Source organism: Haemaphysalis longicornis, unplaced genomic scaffold, assembly GCF_048455015.1.
Source record: "Haemaphysalis longicornis isolate Haplotype H1 unplaced genomic scaffold, Haemaphysalis longicornis Haplotype H1 scaffold_7, whole genome shotgun sequence".
Taxonomy (NCBI): domain Eukaryota; kingdom Metazoa; phylum Arthropoda; class Arachnida; order Ixodida; family Ixodidae; genus Haemaphysalis; species Haemaphysalis longicornis.
This window is the reverse complement of record NW_027526422.1, coordinates 58,626,813-58,644,232: the sequence shown is the minus strand read 5'-3', so window position 1 is coordinate 58,644,232 and position 17,420 is coordinate 58,626,813. Positions and strand designations below refer to the sequence as shown.

General features: G+C 48.9%; 1 protein-coding gene across 1 annotated transcript in view; it reads right to left on the bottom strand.

The window, feature by feature from the left end:
* Positions 1–17,420, bottom strand: part of LOC144145743 (uncharacterized) — a 265,611-nt gene that overhangs the window by 39,163 nt on the left and 209,028 nt on the right. Inside the window, exons 5-6 of the mRNA XM_077677448.1 lie at positions 13,114–13,221; positions 10,002–10,401 (exon numbers count right to left, since the gene is read on the bottom strand). Coding sequence (XP_077533574.1) covers positions 10,002–10,401; positions 13,114–13,221 — 508 coding nt within the window. The remainder of the gene's footprint in view (positions 1–10,001; positions 10,402–13,113; positions 13,222–17,420) is intronic.

Sequence of the window (17,420 nt, the reverse complement as noted above, 5' to 3'; positions counted from 1 at the left end):
GTAGCACGGCGGATTCCAAATGGCATTCGAAGCCCCCCATTTGAGTCAAATGGAATTTGGTTCAAATGAGATTCGGACCCTGGTGTAGCCGGGGTATTAGTGCCTTTGAGTCCCAATAACATTTGATCGTTTCTAAAGACCCGTAAGCATGTTTCCTTTGATAGGTTCATTCTTATTGGCGGGGAAAAGAATAAACAGCACCAAAGGCGAGTACTTAAACTTCTCTTCCGGTTACTCTACCAGACAACGTCACAAACACACTGTAGTTCCTTTCCAGCCCAAAAAAATAATTTTTCAAGTATTCTCTTCTTCCGCGCACTGCCAAAGAATAGAATGAACTTGACGGTAAAATTATTGAAACAACCATTATTGAGGAATTTGAAAAGTTATCTTGATAATTATCTTGATTATCTTTAAAAAAATTGATATCTGACTAGCAATGTTCGCTTTTGTTAGCATGTGAAACGTTTTCCATGTTGTTTGGAGTGCATTGTTCCGTGTTATGAGTTCAGTATTGTACTGTTGCTTTTGTTGTTGTACACGCACTCTGCTATGGCCCCACGTTGGGGCTAGCAGTATTGCTAATAAATACAAAATAATCAGCAAGAAAATAAGCAGCAGTCTGCATGCAGGGCTGCAGCGAGGCTGACGGAAATGTCAACGAGCGAGTTTCGACATTTCCGTCCCGACAAACAACGGTGCAGGCAGACAAATTTCGCCGTAAAAGCCACGCCAAGGGGACGCGCTATAGTGAGTCAAATAAACATTCGACGAACAGCGAGAACATCGAGACCAAAATGTGCGAGAAACTTGGCGTACAAAGCCATTAATTCTTACGTTGAGGGTTCGGAGCACTATCCTCCTAGTATAATAATACAGGCCCGAAACACCTGTTTCATTAGGTCGAAAGCACTGCTTTCGCAACACGAGACGGCCTGCATTTCGGCGACAGATGCGCGGATCGCCGCATGTGGTCACTGCAGACACGGACGAGAGTTTTATATAAGCGACCCCGCATGTGTGCAGAGGGGACCCGGCTGTCGTCCGCGTCGTCCCGAGGTCTTTGACACGCGGGGGAACGAACGGTCGCCTCCCGCGGACAACCGTTCCCACATCCGCTTATTTTTGTTCTTGTTACTCCGTGCGCTTGTCTGGCCGTCGCTCTCAAACCTATCTAAACTAGGGCAGTCCACCCGTGAGGCGATAAGGGAGCGGCAATTGGAATGGCGAGGTAAGGGCCTAAGTGAGCAGCGCGCTCAAATGAGGAAAGATAAGAGCGGGCTGCAGGTCAGAAGCAGTTGGGCGTTTAGGAGAGCGCGTCCGGTTGAATCCAGACTGAACGTGCGAGGGGACCTTAACGGTCCGCCCGGAAGTAGCATCACAAATATTTTGAAGCTTGGCTGAGACAGGCTACGTCAGGGCCTTTTGCATACGACCATGTCCGTGAACTTTCTGCTCTAAGATCGCTTTCAAAGCGCTACGGTAGGGCGGCGGTTGAATGAACACTTGTTTGCTTTGCTTTAACATAGTGGGAGTTATGCTGTCAGCTATTGGGGTTTCATGGTGCGCTATCGATGTTCGTTATTACATAGCGTGATTTTCTCTTTACGCCGCCTCCCCCTCCGGTGTGTTCCGTAAACTCAACTGGAGTTGTGCAGAACTGTCTTCCCTTCCCATCGCGTATTGCGTCAATCATAATCTCTCCGCCGCAGTGGCTCCCCAACAATTTGGCACCTGGCAGGAAGCAATGAAAAGGAAGGCGATGTATGGAATTTGACAAGGCGAACCCTCCTCCTTTATCGCTTCTTCCCGCTCATCAATTGCCTCCGCTCGGGCAGAATCGGTTGCAACATCACTTCCATCCATTCGAGCCTCACCACGTCTATGTCTGCCAGCGGACTTGACACTTTTCGGTATCTATTAAAAATGCGGCCCCTCCCCCTTTTTTTCTGTGGCAACCAAAACGCAAGAGTCGCTTTGGCACACGCGCGTGTGTGTGTGTGGGGGGGGGGGGGAGAGTAGTAATGTCTATTGTTGGGTCATTGACCAATCTTCGCTTGGTGCTCGAACGACACTAACTTTTACCAGCGGAGCTGTTCAAGGTTGAGCTCCGTCGGTGCGGATCGTTAACAAAAACTATCATCATCGGCGCAGTGGAGAGGGGGAAATGATAGGCCAAGAAGTGTGAGGAAAAGTGACGAGGAGGCAAGGGCTGTGGACCGCCCCCACCCCCCTCACCTGATCCCTGAGCATAAAGTTCTCTCTCTCTCTCTCTCTCTCTCTCTCTCTCTCTCTCTCTCTCTCTCTTCCAATATGGAACGTTTCCCGTGGTCGGAATCGAACCTGGGTCCCTCGCGTTTTGAAACCACCGTCTATCAAATCGCGGTATCATCTCATTCGGGGCGCACAGCATTTCCTTTGGGCTCGTAGCGCGGGCGTCGGCTTTGGACTTTGGTTGAGTTGAAGTGGACTTTGGCTTCGGACTTTGGCAGTTACGATTTCCGACTTTAGGAGGGTGAATAGTGGACTTTGGTTTAACTCGGTTTGCACGGAGAATACTTCGCTTTTTAGTCACCTTTCCCTTCAGAAAGGGGCACAGGTCGGCAGGCGCTCACTCTCGATTGCGCTCACACACCCATCACTCCTCACTCATGAGTGAGTGGTGAGTGAGCCTAACTGTCGTTTTGGACCGGCGAGTTTGAGTGCGAGTGAGTGCGCACCCCACGCGCAGTGAGCCCTGTTCACCACTCACGAGTGCGAGCGCCACTCGCGGGGAGCCCCGCTTACCACTCGCGAGTGCGACTTCCAAGGCAGAAGGCGATCGAAAGCCGAGAGGGCCGGCCCACCATCTAGGGGCGGCTGAAGGACCTCGAGGGGAGTAGAGATGCGGCTGTGGAGTAAAGGGTCTTTGACAGGATGACCTGGGCCGCGTCATGGTGCTCCATTAGGGACACCACAGCAGGCGATTTCAATAACTTCTTCACTCACTCACCCACTCACTCGCCGTGAGCCCCTCTCACCACTCACGAGTGCACTCGCGCCATTGGCAGGGCTTACCGCGGTGAGCGCCACTATTGCGCTTGTAACGTCGGTGAGCGCCACTATTGCGCTTGTAACGTCGGTTGACTATTCGTCGCAGGAACCGCTCGCTGTGATGTTTTGTTAATGGCGGGATTGCTTTTAGCTTCGGAAATATGTCGTCACTAAGCTCCTGCTATGGGGAACCCTAGAAGTGATTCTGTGGTGGCGTGTTTACTTAGGAAAATGATTTGGATGGCCATTTGACGCCGTAATGCACTAATACTGTTCGGTTTCATGGCTCATGGAGGGTCCGCTGGACACATTCTCATGCGAGGGAAGACGACGAATGGTGAGCGTGAGTGAGTGCGAGTGGTGAGGGCGACCGGTGAGCATGAGTATGAGTGAGGGCGTGAGGAAAAATATATTTTTCTGTGTGAGTGAGTGGTGCCTACTTTTGCCGAGGAGTGGAAAGGGGAAAATTAGTTAAAGTTAGCGGAGACGGCGAGCTTCGTTGTTTAACCAGTCTTGGCATCTCAGTTTTTCGAAGGTGGCCAAATTTTTTGTGTCTGCTGAGCTTTCTGCTCTAAACAATGTATACGTGAAACGAATTTCAGGCCGCCGAAAGGTTGGGCTTACTTGAAAACCTCACTTCGCGCCACAGAAATAACAAGAAAGCGCAAAGAACGGGGCGTGTAATTTCCGCACAAGGTGTATGGGTTTACACTAAGTACGCTTGTTATATAGGGGCGTAGACCGACTCATGTGGTTGTTACGGCGCCTTGTGACTTTGTATGAGCCGCCCTGTACAACCAGACAAAAGTGAAATTAGGAACTCCACCTACCGCGATAGGGAGATAGTTTTCCCGTCCGTGTACGATCATTCCGAATAGCAAAAACAATTGTGGCTTGAATGCAACGTACCCGAATTGTGTCGACGTCCGCGATTGGCTACAACAAGGAATGCACTTCTTCCGGCGCCTCCAAACCTTCTTCACCGATATCCAGTCCTTGAGAGGTGAACACTTGTATAGGTTGGCCAGGAAACGCGAAGCACGGCTCCCATCTCGTCGTCACCGTACAAGAACCCTCAGGTCACGTTGCACATTCCAGTCGGCCCCCGATGAAGTCGTGCACCGCGTAGCTTGTGGTCACCGCTGGCCAACTCCTCGGCACAGGCTGCATGTTATTGTTTACCGCTCCGTCCAGATGGTCGTCGGCTGGCAGATTTGTGGCAGCTTACAGCTTCCAAGGTCCGTCCTCCACAAAGGCGGCCGGGTCAAGGTTTTAGCGCTTCCCTAGCGACGCTCCCCGGGTTCCGCGACCTCTCGGGCGACGCCAACCCGGGCCCGGTGAGGCGACCAGAGGAGGCGTACACACCCGACGTACCTTATCGGGTAGGTCGCGGTGACTCCAGCCGACTCTCGCAGCAACAATAATGCCGGCGTCGGGGCTCCGGGAGTTTGTGCTGCAGTTTGGAGCCAGCTGCAGTCACAGCTGCAGCTCCGCGAGGCCGTGCGGCGAGAATGATGATGCACTCGCGATGCCGGGCAGAGAAAGCGCGGAAAAAAGGGCGGCACAAAGGGAAGAACGCGTACGCTGCACGTAAACGCATAGGTCGACACACGCGCGGCGCGCGGACTCGCGTCGTTGTCGGAGCGCTAGCTGCACCGAAAATCGTGTGCAGCGCTCCAACAGCGTGTGTCTCCCTTGTTTTGACCAGTGCTGGACAGATTCGTTTAGTTGTATGGCGACCGACTTGCCCGTCTGCTAGTCCCCGGGGTGATGTATGTATACGCGGCGAAGTGGAAAGGTAGACGAAATTAACCCGCCGTTATAAAAAGGAAATGTCTTGCATCGTGAATGAAAGGCGGGAAAATTATAAGCCGGTTCCACAACTGTGGGAGGCAGAGCAGGGTATTGTAGTCCAAGAAAATGACGAATGAGAAGCGAACATTGGTTTAGACACTGCTTTCGAAAGTATTTAGGACTAGGTATAGTCAAACGAACACTAGGCGAGAACGGGGCTTCCGGGTAGTGAGGAGCAGCATATCCGCTTCCTTACGCCCATTTTCGCAGCTGTAAAACGCGACGTGTATTTTCTCGGTGAATGAACAGATTAATGTTTTCTATTTGAGAAGCGCTTAAAAGGAACGTCATCTGAACAAAAGTCCTGGGGAGTGTCCAGGCGGTGACCTCCCCCGTCAAAATATTAACAGCGGAGTTGCTGTTGGTCGAGCCTTTTCGTCCGTCTTCTGAAGGTCGTGCGTCACGCAGGGGTAGGAGCAGGTTCCCAGACCGCGGCCTCGCAGAAAATGGTTCTCAGACACACCGATAAGGGCGCAGTGGTCTCGCAAGACCGGGTTTCTCCCCATGGAGGAAAAAAAAGTTTAGGAGGGAGCGTCACGTGACAATCGTGAAGCCTAGTCAAAAAATAAAAAGGAAAAACTCATGGGAGCTGCCCCCCTCACGTGACAGGCAAGCGGTAGTTCTTTGCTCCTCATGCGGCCGGCCACCCGCGCTGCGTGCGTCGATCCGTTCGGTTGCTGGGCCGTCCGGATATTCGGGTTTCGGCGACGAGTCCCCGCCCGGGCGTTGCGCGCAGCGCTGCCTGCAACCCGAAACGCGCAGCGGGCTGATCGTGCCGGCAAAGTGGTCGGACGGGAGAGACAGAAAACACCTTTATTTATTGAGCTTTGGGATCCGTCGAAGTTCACGCCGCAGTCGAAGTGTTGTGCTCCGCCGCCGTGCAAAAGTGGAGATGACAGAGTTCGACATCCGCGCCTTACATTTTATTTCGCAAAACACACCGCTCTGTTTTGGTTCTGGGCATATAATCTTTTCACCTCCCAGGCGTAATTTAGCGTTCGTTACCCATATACCTATCGCACGGATTGAGCAGTCCTCGGACAACCAGCCCGCGTACTGCCTGCGATGCGAGGCGGCGAATGATCCGTTCTTCCCGCGCCCGCACCCAACATAGTGGTTCTGCACCTTTACTTTTCTAATGCACTGAAGGAGACAGCAACGCAACACAACGTGCCACCATGCCGGAACGCCGATAAGGTGAACGTATGCAAATGCGCACGCGAGCGAAACCAAAGCTTTTCGCACCACCTCTCAGCTGACACGTCATAGGCTATGATGTAAAGGGAGATGGCGCGATAACTACCAGCAGAATTCTAAACGCAATCGTCGAAACACACCTGGCAAACACCACGCACCCGTAGGGCGCTCCGTGCTTGTGAATGTTTACAGCGGCGCGTTCGAGCAAAGCCGGTCGTGGTTCCAGCGGTTAGCGCCAAATTCGGCTCGCAGCTTGTGAAGGTGCTCCGTGAGCATGGGATCTACGTCTCGTGTCGCTTTGAGCAGCGACAGTACTTCCACGATACGAGGGTGGGAGCGCAACGATGGCGAAAAATCTCATACGGCGCCTTCAGCAACGCCACTCGCCTCCACCTCCAACGGCAGCCAGCCGGAGTCACTAAATGCTACCGCGGGCCTCAAAGTGGTGCATCTTCCACGATGCATTCCGCGGAAGGAGCCCGAGGAGAGGAGAATGCGGCGTCAGAGGAGGTTGGCTTGCCAAAGCTGCGCCGCCTGATGTCACGCTCCCTCCTAAAATTTTCTTCCTCCATGTTTCTCCCCCTCCCGCTAACCTTCCACTGCTGATGCTTAGCTGCCTATTTCTTTTTTTTTTTTTTTTCGAGCGAACCGTAGAATTTGCGCGGCGACGGCGCTGCCGTTCTCGCGCGAGTGCCGTTGACGTTCGAGCCCACGCAAAAGAACCACAGCTGCGCTGTTTCATTAGATTTAACACCGCATGAAATTACTAAGTTTATTTTTTTTAGGTTGATGCTTCGTGGTGGGGAGGCATGAGCAACGCCAGTGACATTTGCTTTTCATAAAACAACAACTGACCATCTTTTTTTTTCTGTCACACCTGATGCGCCAAACTTTTGCGGTTTCGAACTCTCCTCTCTCTACAATTGTCGGCTATTCTATCTCATTAGTTTTTGCTTCTCCTTCTCGTTTCTCCAGGCCTTCGCCTGAGGATGTGGGTCCGGTCCCGGACGCGGCGGCCGTTTTTATGACGGAGGCGGAGATCGGAAACGAACGTGTGTCGTTATTTCGGCGCACGTTAAAGATCCGTAAGGGGTCCACATTAATTCGTAGGATCGTAGCCCTCCAGTCTCAGAGCCGGTTTACCGCGTTAAACCTCAAATATATGTTTTCTTTGACCCTTCGTATTCCCATTCATCCGGTTCTCGCCATGCCTTCGTGCGCGTCGAGCAGTTGGTGCCTAATGCATTAGAGCATATTATTTCAATCAACCAATCTTAACAAGATTCGCTGTTACTATAAACAGGGTAGGCTACTGAAACATCCAAATAAATGTACATTCAACAAAGCTTCAAGCCGCCTACAGTTTTACGAACTGGTGCGTGCTAACGACGTGCGAGCCATCGTACTCAGCGCGCGTTTGTGACGGTTCGAAACGGCGGTACGATTACACGGGATCAAAACGTACATAAGTGGGACGAATCGTACCGCGCATGCAGATGTCAATCAACGATATCGAGACCGCCTGAAGCGGCCCCAGTGTGTGTGTGCTTGGCAGTTTGCCTTCGACCGAGAAAGCTCCAGTCACTCAAACGTTCCCCCGATGCTTATGATCAGCGGGCCGGTGAAGAAACAACGCATAATGGGACCTGTCGGTTCTACGACGTTGCCAAATTTACCTTCAGCCTTGAGGCACAGTTTTGCTTCTATGCATGTAAGAAAAAGTGTGAAAAAAAGAACGGTAGGCTCATCGATTCTTTTTATTTTTTACTCAGTTTACTTATTAAATATGCGAGTTTCAGTGCGAGCAGTGTTATTTTTATACAGTGGTGAAACGTTCTTACATCACAGCGATGCGGGATATTATGGACTTCTAACGTTTGCTCTCCCACTAAATGCGTCAGCCATAAATATATAACTCTACATGCAACATGCAATAGCTCTAGAAGTTCTCAAAATGTATCGACAAGAGGCTCATTGCGTACGTTTTGAAAGTGGCGCGTCTCCTTAGGCGCGCTGACGCAACAAACGAGGTTTGTTTGGAGACAGCTCTTTCTCCCGAAAAAAGTTTTCATAAGTGGGGATGGAGGAAGAGGAAAGGGATATATATATACGGTTACACGACCAGTTAATAACAAATGAAATACAAAAGAAACATTAAAGGCAACACCCATTTTTAAACCCTGTTCTATCGGCCGGTGTTCAGAAATGGCGAAACCTGAGTAAAAAAGCGAAGCTCTCTGATTTCATTTTGTAGATATCACAGAATTACACCCACTAATTTGTCTCAGCTAATCACGTGTGTTAACATTTCGGGCCATCTTCAAATTTTTTTCCGGCCCCGTTTTCGTTTTTTATGCCACTAGCAGGCGAACACGCGTGCGTACGTCGTATGTTCACCGCGCACAGCTGCGTTTGTACGTAAGCTTACAAGCGCGTACATCCTTACGCACGTAAGTACAAACACACGCGCGCATGCGCGTTCATGCCCAAAATATGTTTCTGGGAGGCAAAAAGGCTCTGCTTGCGAGCTTCCTCCGGGCTAGGCCGTATGAAAAGCTCCTTCAGACTCCCAATGAATATTCCTCTGGTGTCCCAACCACGCCCTAATCCATAAGAGGTGTGGTGAGGAGCTCCGAGAAATCCCTCCTAGCTAAACTTATAGAAGAATATATAGGCGACTTTTTTTGCAACGCACGCACCCACAGACTGAATATAGAAGCACCAGAAGTTATATTACGTTATGAATGTAAATAAAACCTTAACTGTTATTGACCGTTCTTAAGATTTGAAAAAAAGGGAGGGACCGCCCTTCCTTGGTGTCATTTCTGAAACATCTTGTTCTTGTACGTGTCCGGACCTCGGTATACTTGGATGGGGTGTACAAACAGTGAGGCTTCAAATATTTTCCCGGATTAAGGTTGACTACGCGCTGCTACAATTCCGAACGAATTATGGAGGCAAGGCAGAAAGCCGTACACTCTTAAAAAAAAGGTCGGAGCATTCACTGATGGAATACTAACAAGTTACTTGTCCCAGTATACACTAGGCACTTAGTAACAGGAGGTAGTAAATGTAGCACTTGTCAAAATTACTAAGCGAAGCAGGCAGTAAGCACCACTACCCCCACTAGTAAAGTCCCAGCGATAGCACTCTTCTGAGCTACATGCGTTTACTAACTGGCCATGCACAACCTAGTCATAAGCAGGACCTTAATCTAGTGCTACCACTTCCTACACTCAGTTAATTTACTAACCATGCCGTTGTTAGTGCCAGAGCCTACGTACAAAACCGCGGGGTAGTAAGGGTCGGAAGGAGTTAGTAAATACGGCCGTTACTACCTTTTTACGACCTTTTTTATTAAGAGTGTATGGTGTTGAAAGGTGTAGGCGGCCTGCTCTCTCTTAGTCACTGCCTTCGCACCATTTTTTTCTGGAGTTGCCATAACCGTGACCTAATGTCAACTACAGAGGGAAATGTTTATTACACCAATTGGCGCATAAAACAACACCGCGAAAGATGTTTCGTTCCGTCTGTCGCCGAGTGATTCTCCTTTCCAAGCACTCTAAACCAGGTAAGGGGTATCGCTTAATACCAGAGGAGGCTTGATGGCATGACGAAATGCAGAGGGAGACAGCGGAGGGGATTGGGGAGGCAGTGGCGTCTTTCCCAGACGCCTTCTGAGCTAACACAGCGCTACGCGATGCGCAGAGTGCATGCTACCTCTGCGCCTGGTCATGCCCTGAGTAACCACCCCTCCACATTCCCCACCTCCCAAAATTTTCCCCCTGAATGCGTTTCTGCTTCGTGGGAATATCCAATCGAGTGTTAATGCGACACCAGGCAGACGCTCAGCGGGAGGATTCCGGACCTCTGAACAGTCCGGATAAGTTGCAGGAATATGTACGATGTCCACTCACCGACGTGGATGTTTGTGGGCGGCAGGGCCGTGGTGGCGCAGTTGTTGCCGTTCGCGGCGGCTGTGGAGGCGTTGGAGGAGACGGCGATTCCCGAGGCGCTCTCGAACAGCTTGCGCACGCGGTCGCTGACGGTCATGTGCGGCTCATGCAGGAAGAAGGGCTCCTGCGGCGGAGCCTGCGGAGCCGCCGTGCCCTCCTGGCCGCCTCGGGAGCACGACGAAGAAGGGGAGGCGACGGGCACGGTGTTCAGCGACGACGAGACGCTGACCCCGGTGGGCGACGAGGCCCTCCGCTGCAGGGGCAGCTGCTGCAGGATCTGCTGCGGCTGGCGGGACGACCGCGAGGGCCGGCCACCCGTGGGCCCACGGGCAGGGCCGGGACACGAGCACGACTGCGTCACCTGCGTTGTTACACGACGGGTACCTTTTCAGTCCGGGCTCGCCCGCTCATGTTCCCTACGCTGGGTTCAGGGTGGCATGAACAGACATGGAGAAATTAAACGCGAACACGGATATATGAACCAGAACGCACAAGTAGCGCCATTTCTTTTCACGCAAGTCAAATTGATGCGTCGCTGAATTACAGCAACAAAGTTGGGAAATGTGACTTTCCAAGTATAACTATAGCGTGCCATCATTGGACCTACACGAATAGTACATTTTTTTTCAATTTTGCGTGTTGTGGATCATATTTTTATGTTCGCATTTTATTTGTCCATGACTGTACCTGGCATTGAAGAGTTCTACCAAACCTGCTTTGTGGAGGTACCGCCTTGCGCCTACCGTGGTTGTTCTGTGGTTAATGCATTGCGCTACTGGTTAGGATGATGCAGGTTCGGTTCCATGCAGTGATTGCGGATTTTATGGAGGCGGAAAGTATGAGTGCCTGTGACTGCGAAAGTCATGCGCACGTTAAGGGTTCCTAGGTAGACCGAATTAATTTGCACCCGCCTGGTACGGGAGAGGGGGTCTCAGGAGAGTAAAGTACCGATTTGAAGTGCCACCAACCATGTACTGAGCAGAGATAAAGCTGCCGTAGTCCTTGCAACCGGAGCAGCCTAACAACACCTTCAGGTAAAGAGAACAGTTTCACGGCCCAGATCTTTTCTCCTATCGTACAACGTGCCCCCTCTACCCTTACGTGGGTGTGCGTGAGCTTGACAAAGGTGTCCTTACTTATTTTCGGCTCGTTTGGTCTAGTTTGAGTTGGGGTGGTTAGCAGACGAGAGGTAACGCTGGAAAGGATTTAGAATGGTTTGCTTATGTGGGGAAGGAACATTGTGTGTTAATGAACCTACGCGACGTCACTAGAGCGAGCGAATAAAATCGACTGTGTAGACAGAAAAAATTGTTAAAGTAGCGTAGCTTTCTTGGTTCCTATAGCACGGTAGCGCTGAATCGGTTTTCCTGTCCGTTTTCTGCGTGTTTATTATTTTCCGTTTCATGCTGGCTAACGTTAAAAAAAAATACTTCAATTGTTACTTAGTGGCTGTGCAGTCCCATTGTTCTATTCTCCCTGTTTTTATGCCGTTTCGAACTTTCTGTCACCAAACACTTCACCAAGGGCATCGAAGTCGCCTCCCGAATCGCCCACGGGGAATATTCAAACTCCAGTTCGGCTAACTTGAAGGAATATCACCAAAGATGACGAGATACTGTTCAGTTCAGTGTTTGTATTGTTTCCTGTAGTTTAACCGAATTCCCTCGAAGGGTGTTCGAAGAGGAACACGGACATGAACACACAGAGAAGTTGCTCCTGTTGACATGCACCATGACAGGAGCGCTCAGGTTGGCAAGGCAGTACACACACACTCACAAAAAAAAAAAAAGCTAAAATGAGTCGAGGTGTTGATGACGGGGCAAGGAACAAGAAAGGCACGACATTCAAGTGTGCTCCTGTGGTGGCCCACAGGGCTGCAGATGACATCTTAATGTATCTCATCTGCACGCTGTTTGATTTCATTGTAGGGTTTAACGCACCGACGCAACGCAGGCGATGAGGTGCGCCGTAGTGGAGGGCTCCGGATTAATTTTGACCACCTGGGGATCTTTAACGTGCGCCGAAATCTCGTACACACGGGCGTTTTTGCTTTTCGCCTCCATCACAAAAGCGGCCGCCGCGGCCGGGAATCGAACCCGCGACCTCGTGCTCAGCAGCGTAACGCCTTAGCCACCGAGCCACCGCGGCGGGTCTGCACGCTGTTTGGCTAATCAGGTAACGTTCGTGTGTACAATTATAATGTTTTGGCGTTGTGCATATCAGATGATAGGACGATGACGAACAGTACTGTTATATGTCCCTTATCGACTTAATTATTCCCCGAGTTGTGATTTCTTAACAGGTGAAACCTATGTTAAATATTTATTCCTCGTGGCTTCCTTGGCGTCATCTCCTGTCACTCATCATTTCATAGCCCCAACCTATGCCTCAAAATAAATTACAGAATTTTTCAAATTTCACTGTCAATGAAATTAAATGAAAAACTTTTGGGCAAAGGGTGATTTTGTCACTACCGCAATATTTCCTACCTCAGCATCCGTTATTGCGTGTGATGATAATTTACGAAAATTTACGAAAGCAAATTTTATGACTTTCCGAAATTTGATCTTCTAGTCGAAGTAAATTCTTCCCGGAGCAACTCTTGCTGACGAAGAAGTCGAACACCTCGCTGCCAGCCCTCTCCAAACATTGCCCCAGCTGGTTTCGCTTACGTGAAGGAAGCCAGTTCTTCATAAAGTTTACGCCTCTACGATGTCGAACATAGCGAAAACAAAATCGCTGACTTGCAACATTATGCGCGTCAGCTCATCCGTATTGCGACGCAAGAGAACACGATCACGGGGGAATTGCGAGGGACGCGTAGTGCACTCCCACTCCCACACCGTGATCAGCATGATCGATCGCTTCCTAAAGAGAACGGATAACAGCCTGAGAAGACAGGACAAATGTCCGATTAGAACTGTCGATGGCTGTAGGGACAACAGTTTCACGAGCACGTGGCTTCCCTTTGCAAAAGCTCAGCCGCTATCGCGCACCACCGCGGTTGATTGCACGCTCCCCAGCAGGTACTAAGACGGCGGCAATAAAGCGTTCCCACAGGTGCGCAACTTGCCTGTCTGTGCTGTGGGGAGCCTCGCTTGCCGGAGCCTCCGTTGTTGGCCTTGCCCTGAGTCACGTGCTGTTCCGGGTTGGACACGTGGCCGATGAGAACCGCCAGGCACTGCGACCAGGGGAAGAAGCGCGAACACCGAAACAGACATTCAACAACAGCGTTAGGCAACACGGTTGTTCGAGCGGATGGCGTTCAACACCAGCGTATCACCTGCACGCCAACCGGACGGCACCGGCCCTATCTATCGACCTTGGTGTTGGCAACTATCGCGTCCAAGGTTGTTGCACACAGAAGTTGTCATCCCTGCGTATGCTACAGCTGTAGGATTCAGCGCGAAATAGACATAATAACCATAAAAGTGTGCAGGATCATGTTTTCTGAAGGAAAAAAAAACAGCAAAACGTTGCAGAAGTGTTTTTGCAACGTTCGCGCGCATTATTTATTCCAGGTATCCATGGCAGGCCTATAATAAGCTCCCGTGGTTTGCGTACTGCGCGGGATTCTGTGAACATGTTTATGGAAAGCTGAGCACAGCCTTACCTTCTTTCATTTATATTTTTACCCCTTTATACCAGTGACGAAGCAAGCCGGGTTCCATTTAGCGTAAAAAGGAGAATCAGCCACTAACCGTACTGCTCGCGCTGACATATAATTCGTGCATCTCTCTGCGCTTTCTCCGTATTGCTCGCTCCTGCCCGGAGATTGCAGAAAACACTGTAATTTTGCCCTCAGTGGCACGACGCGCCGATAAACTTCGAAATGGAGAGGCTCAATGACAGCCTTGTAGACGGATCTTCGTTTTCGCGGCCCGGATGGTACGGTGCAGCCGCATAGTAATTTTGACTCCTTGGTGATTACTTGCGGATTAACCATTGCTCTTGTTCTATTAATACTTTCTTTCATGCAGATACAGGGAAAAGTTTGCGAATGGCTGAACATTTCATAAGAAATTCCTATTTTTCGCTATTATTCTGATGTGTTCATAAATACATTGTTTCGATTGCTGCATAATTGTAAATGCTGCAACGAAGGAAATTGTAGCATCATAAGTTCGAAAGAAAGAAATTGTGTCAAGTACTGTGTTTTTGCAATGTGATAGACCTAAGTTTAGAGCCAAATGTGCAAAAAGCAAACTCAATCTCGCAAGTAACCATCCACTATTGCGGATACATACTGTTTCGTCATTTATTTATTTACTTACATGTTCATTTCTGAGTGCAGTAACCGTGATTAGAAGGCTGTTAGAGGCGTGTAGAGTACAACACAAAACATGCGAGAGCATATTGACATACAAAGCATGAAAAGCACATTCTCGCTAATGAAGCTCAAGGGTAGTTAAGATTGTCAAACATCAGCACTTTCAAACACACTTTTTAGAAGCCTGTTCCGCAATTCCACGGCGCGGGGGAAAAAAGTATTGCAAAGAGTCCAACCGGGTACTGTGTAGCCGCATTGCGGCGAAATGCGCTAAAGGAGCATTCAATTTAGCAGCGAGTTGCAGACATATCCGTCCGTTAATCCATGTATGCCCTCGTAGCATCTGATAAAACATCTTTGGTCGGCGTTCTAGCCCTACGCTCTTCTAAAAAAATACTGGCACAGCTTGCACTAGTGGGGCAAGGCAGAACAAACAGCGGATCTGGGGGTCGACCTAGCTTGTTCCGGTTTTGTTACGTTTCGCTAAGTTTTGCTAGGCTTTGAGAAGTTTCGTTAGGTCTTGCGACGTTCTTGCTAATTAGGCTAAGTGTTGAGGGGTGAGGTCATGTTTACTCGGATTTTACAAGACCGTTCTGCTCGACCCCCCACACTGACAGCAGAACCCAGGGGTGATGAAGCTAGGTTGACCCCCAGCTTCACTGTTTGTCCAGCCTTGCACCACTACTGCAAGCTGCGCCATTTTTTTTTTTTTTGCGTTTTAGTTGCCTCCTGTGCTTACACTCGAGGAGGTGCGAAAGCTGGATTCATTGTTATAATAACCTATCTACGGTGGCGCACCCTTTGCAGTAGGCGCGGTTTTTTTTTTCTTGATTTGTTTTTGCTATCGCCACCGGACCAAGCTCAATGTAGGTTACATAACTTGAACACTTGAATGTATTAGTAACGGAGTATGTTCTTCTATAACGAGAACAAATAAAGCGCGCTGCAAGCCCTTGACAAGACAGGTTGCAAACACTTTTGGAGGAATAGCGTCTTATTGTCTTACGCCCATCATGATCGGGAGATTTTCACTCTTTATGGAGAGTACAATCCTACTCGTGCATTTGTTGTATGTCTTGGAAGTTTCTACGTAAGGCTCCTTTATTCTTTGATCTCTCAGTGCCTCCGTGTGTACTGAATCAAATGTCTATTCAAAAGTATAAAAGCCACGTGAAGGTTTTTAATATACATTCCGCAAAATGTTCTCCTCTTGTATACCTACATTAAGCAATCGCACATCATCGTATTTTTTAGGTAACCTTTGCAACTCTAACTTTAACCGACTGTTGACACGAATGTGATCAGATGTTCAGTATAGGCCTTCCTACATCCAGCTTTTTTTTTCTATTTCCGGAAGCCTGTCGCGTCCAATAAGCGGTTAATTATTATCTTGGTGTTATGTGGCCTTTTTCCAGGCTGGGAGTAGCTTTGAAGTCGTGAGGCATACTCAGAAAAATTTTACAAGCTTTTCCATTACGTTTTCCTCGCCATCCATTAGGTGATTCACGGTTATTGTGTCTCTTATTTCATCTTCTAAGCCGCTTTCCCACCACTTCTGTAATTCCTGTAGCTGCCCTGGGAATTATGCAAGAGCTCGTGTTGTTCTCTTCTCGTGTGTCGTCTGCCCTTTGAATATGAATCAGATCCAAATAGCTCAACTTTCCGTTCTACTGAATTATGCAAATTTTTTTAGCATTGTCTCGTGGACTAACGTTGCCAGCGTAGAAATCAGCGTAGGACCTTTCTGGTGCCTTCGTTATATCGTCCATGTTGCACGTAATCTTACCTCTTTCTTCTTCGAGTGCATACAAAGTTCTTCTGTCTCTTTTTATCCATCTTTTTTTGCAAGTAGCAAGCTATTTCTTCCTTGCCCTTAAACGTCCTTGTTTTTTAAAGTTTCTTCACTCAGGTACGAATTTCACCAACCCTGCCTTTGTGAATCAATTGCGACAGCTACGCTGATTCGATTTTGTTCCTTCGTCCCTAACGCTCTCATCCCTGTGAACCGACGTCAAAGTGATGTTCTTGGTAGTGTGCCCTAATTATTTCGGACTCATAGCTTCTAATTTAGCTTTACCACGTGCGAGAACAGAATTAGTAAGAAGACATAAAGAGAACGTTCGAACGCGAGGATGACGTACGTTTTCAGTACGCGATTCATGAATGTCGGGACAACGTATAACACAGCGCAACTCATGTTCCAAATTCTTCATCACAAATTAAATATAAACACAGTTTGCTTGCAACCTTCTCATCGAACCACTTGATATCATACCGCAACGTCTTCTGTTGCCTAAAATTCGTACCAATTATGGAAAAAAAACCACTAGAATTCACAGGAGCAACTTGCTGGAAGAGTTTGAATGCCGAAACTCAGAACCTTACTTCTTTTGTATTGTTTGAAAAACGTGTCAAGCAACATCTTATGTCTGAAAATTGAATGTGATAGCGTGATTTTTGTTCTTCATTTTTATCCTTTTTTGTTGCTGCAATTGCCAGTACCAACTTGTTATAAAAAGTGTAGTATTATTTTGGTTGGGACCCTTTGACAACGTTGTTGGGTCCCTGTGTACATTGTATGTGTATCTGTTTTGGTTTAAATAAATAACCCTCAAACTTCAAGCCATCTTCACCACAGCGCTCCAGAATGACCAACTGAAGTGACCAAGTGCGCAAATTCGGCGAATGCCGAAGCCAACCAATTTGACAAAAAAAAAAAAAAGCGCGTGTGCGTAGGGACAACACGCAAGGCGCGACTGGCGCAATGTCCTTGCGGAGATATCCTTTTCCATTCAAATTACATGTATACTCGGCTACGTCATTCGTCGAATTTGCACTCTAGGTCACTTCGAGTGATCATTCTGGAGCATTGTGGTGAAGACGCCCCATGGTGACTTCTTAAGGTGTACAACTATGCCTTCTGTCACGAAATGTCAGTAATTCAGTGACTGGCAGCAAACCAGTAACAACTGCGGAGGAGCTTTTCCCCTCTTGATTTCTTGAGGCCAATGGAGTAGAAAATCGGCAAAGGTTAGGAAATCTCCCCGTCGCATGAGGATTATACAGACATCTGAGGGTAGTCCACTTCTCTGTGAAGAATAAAAAATCGC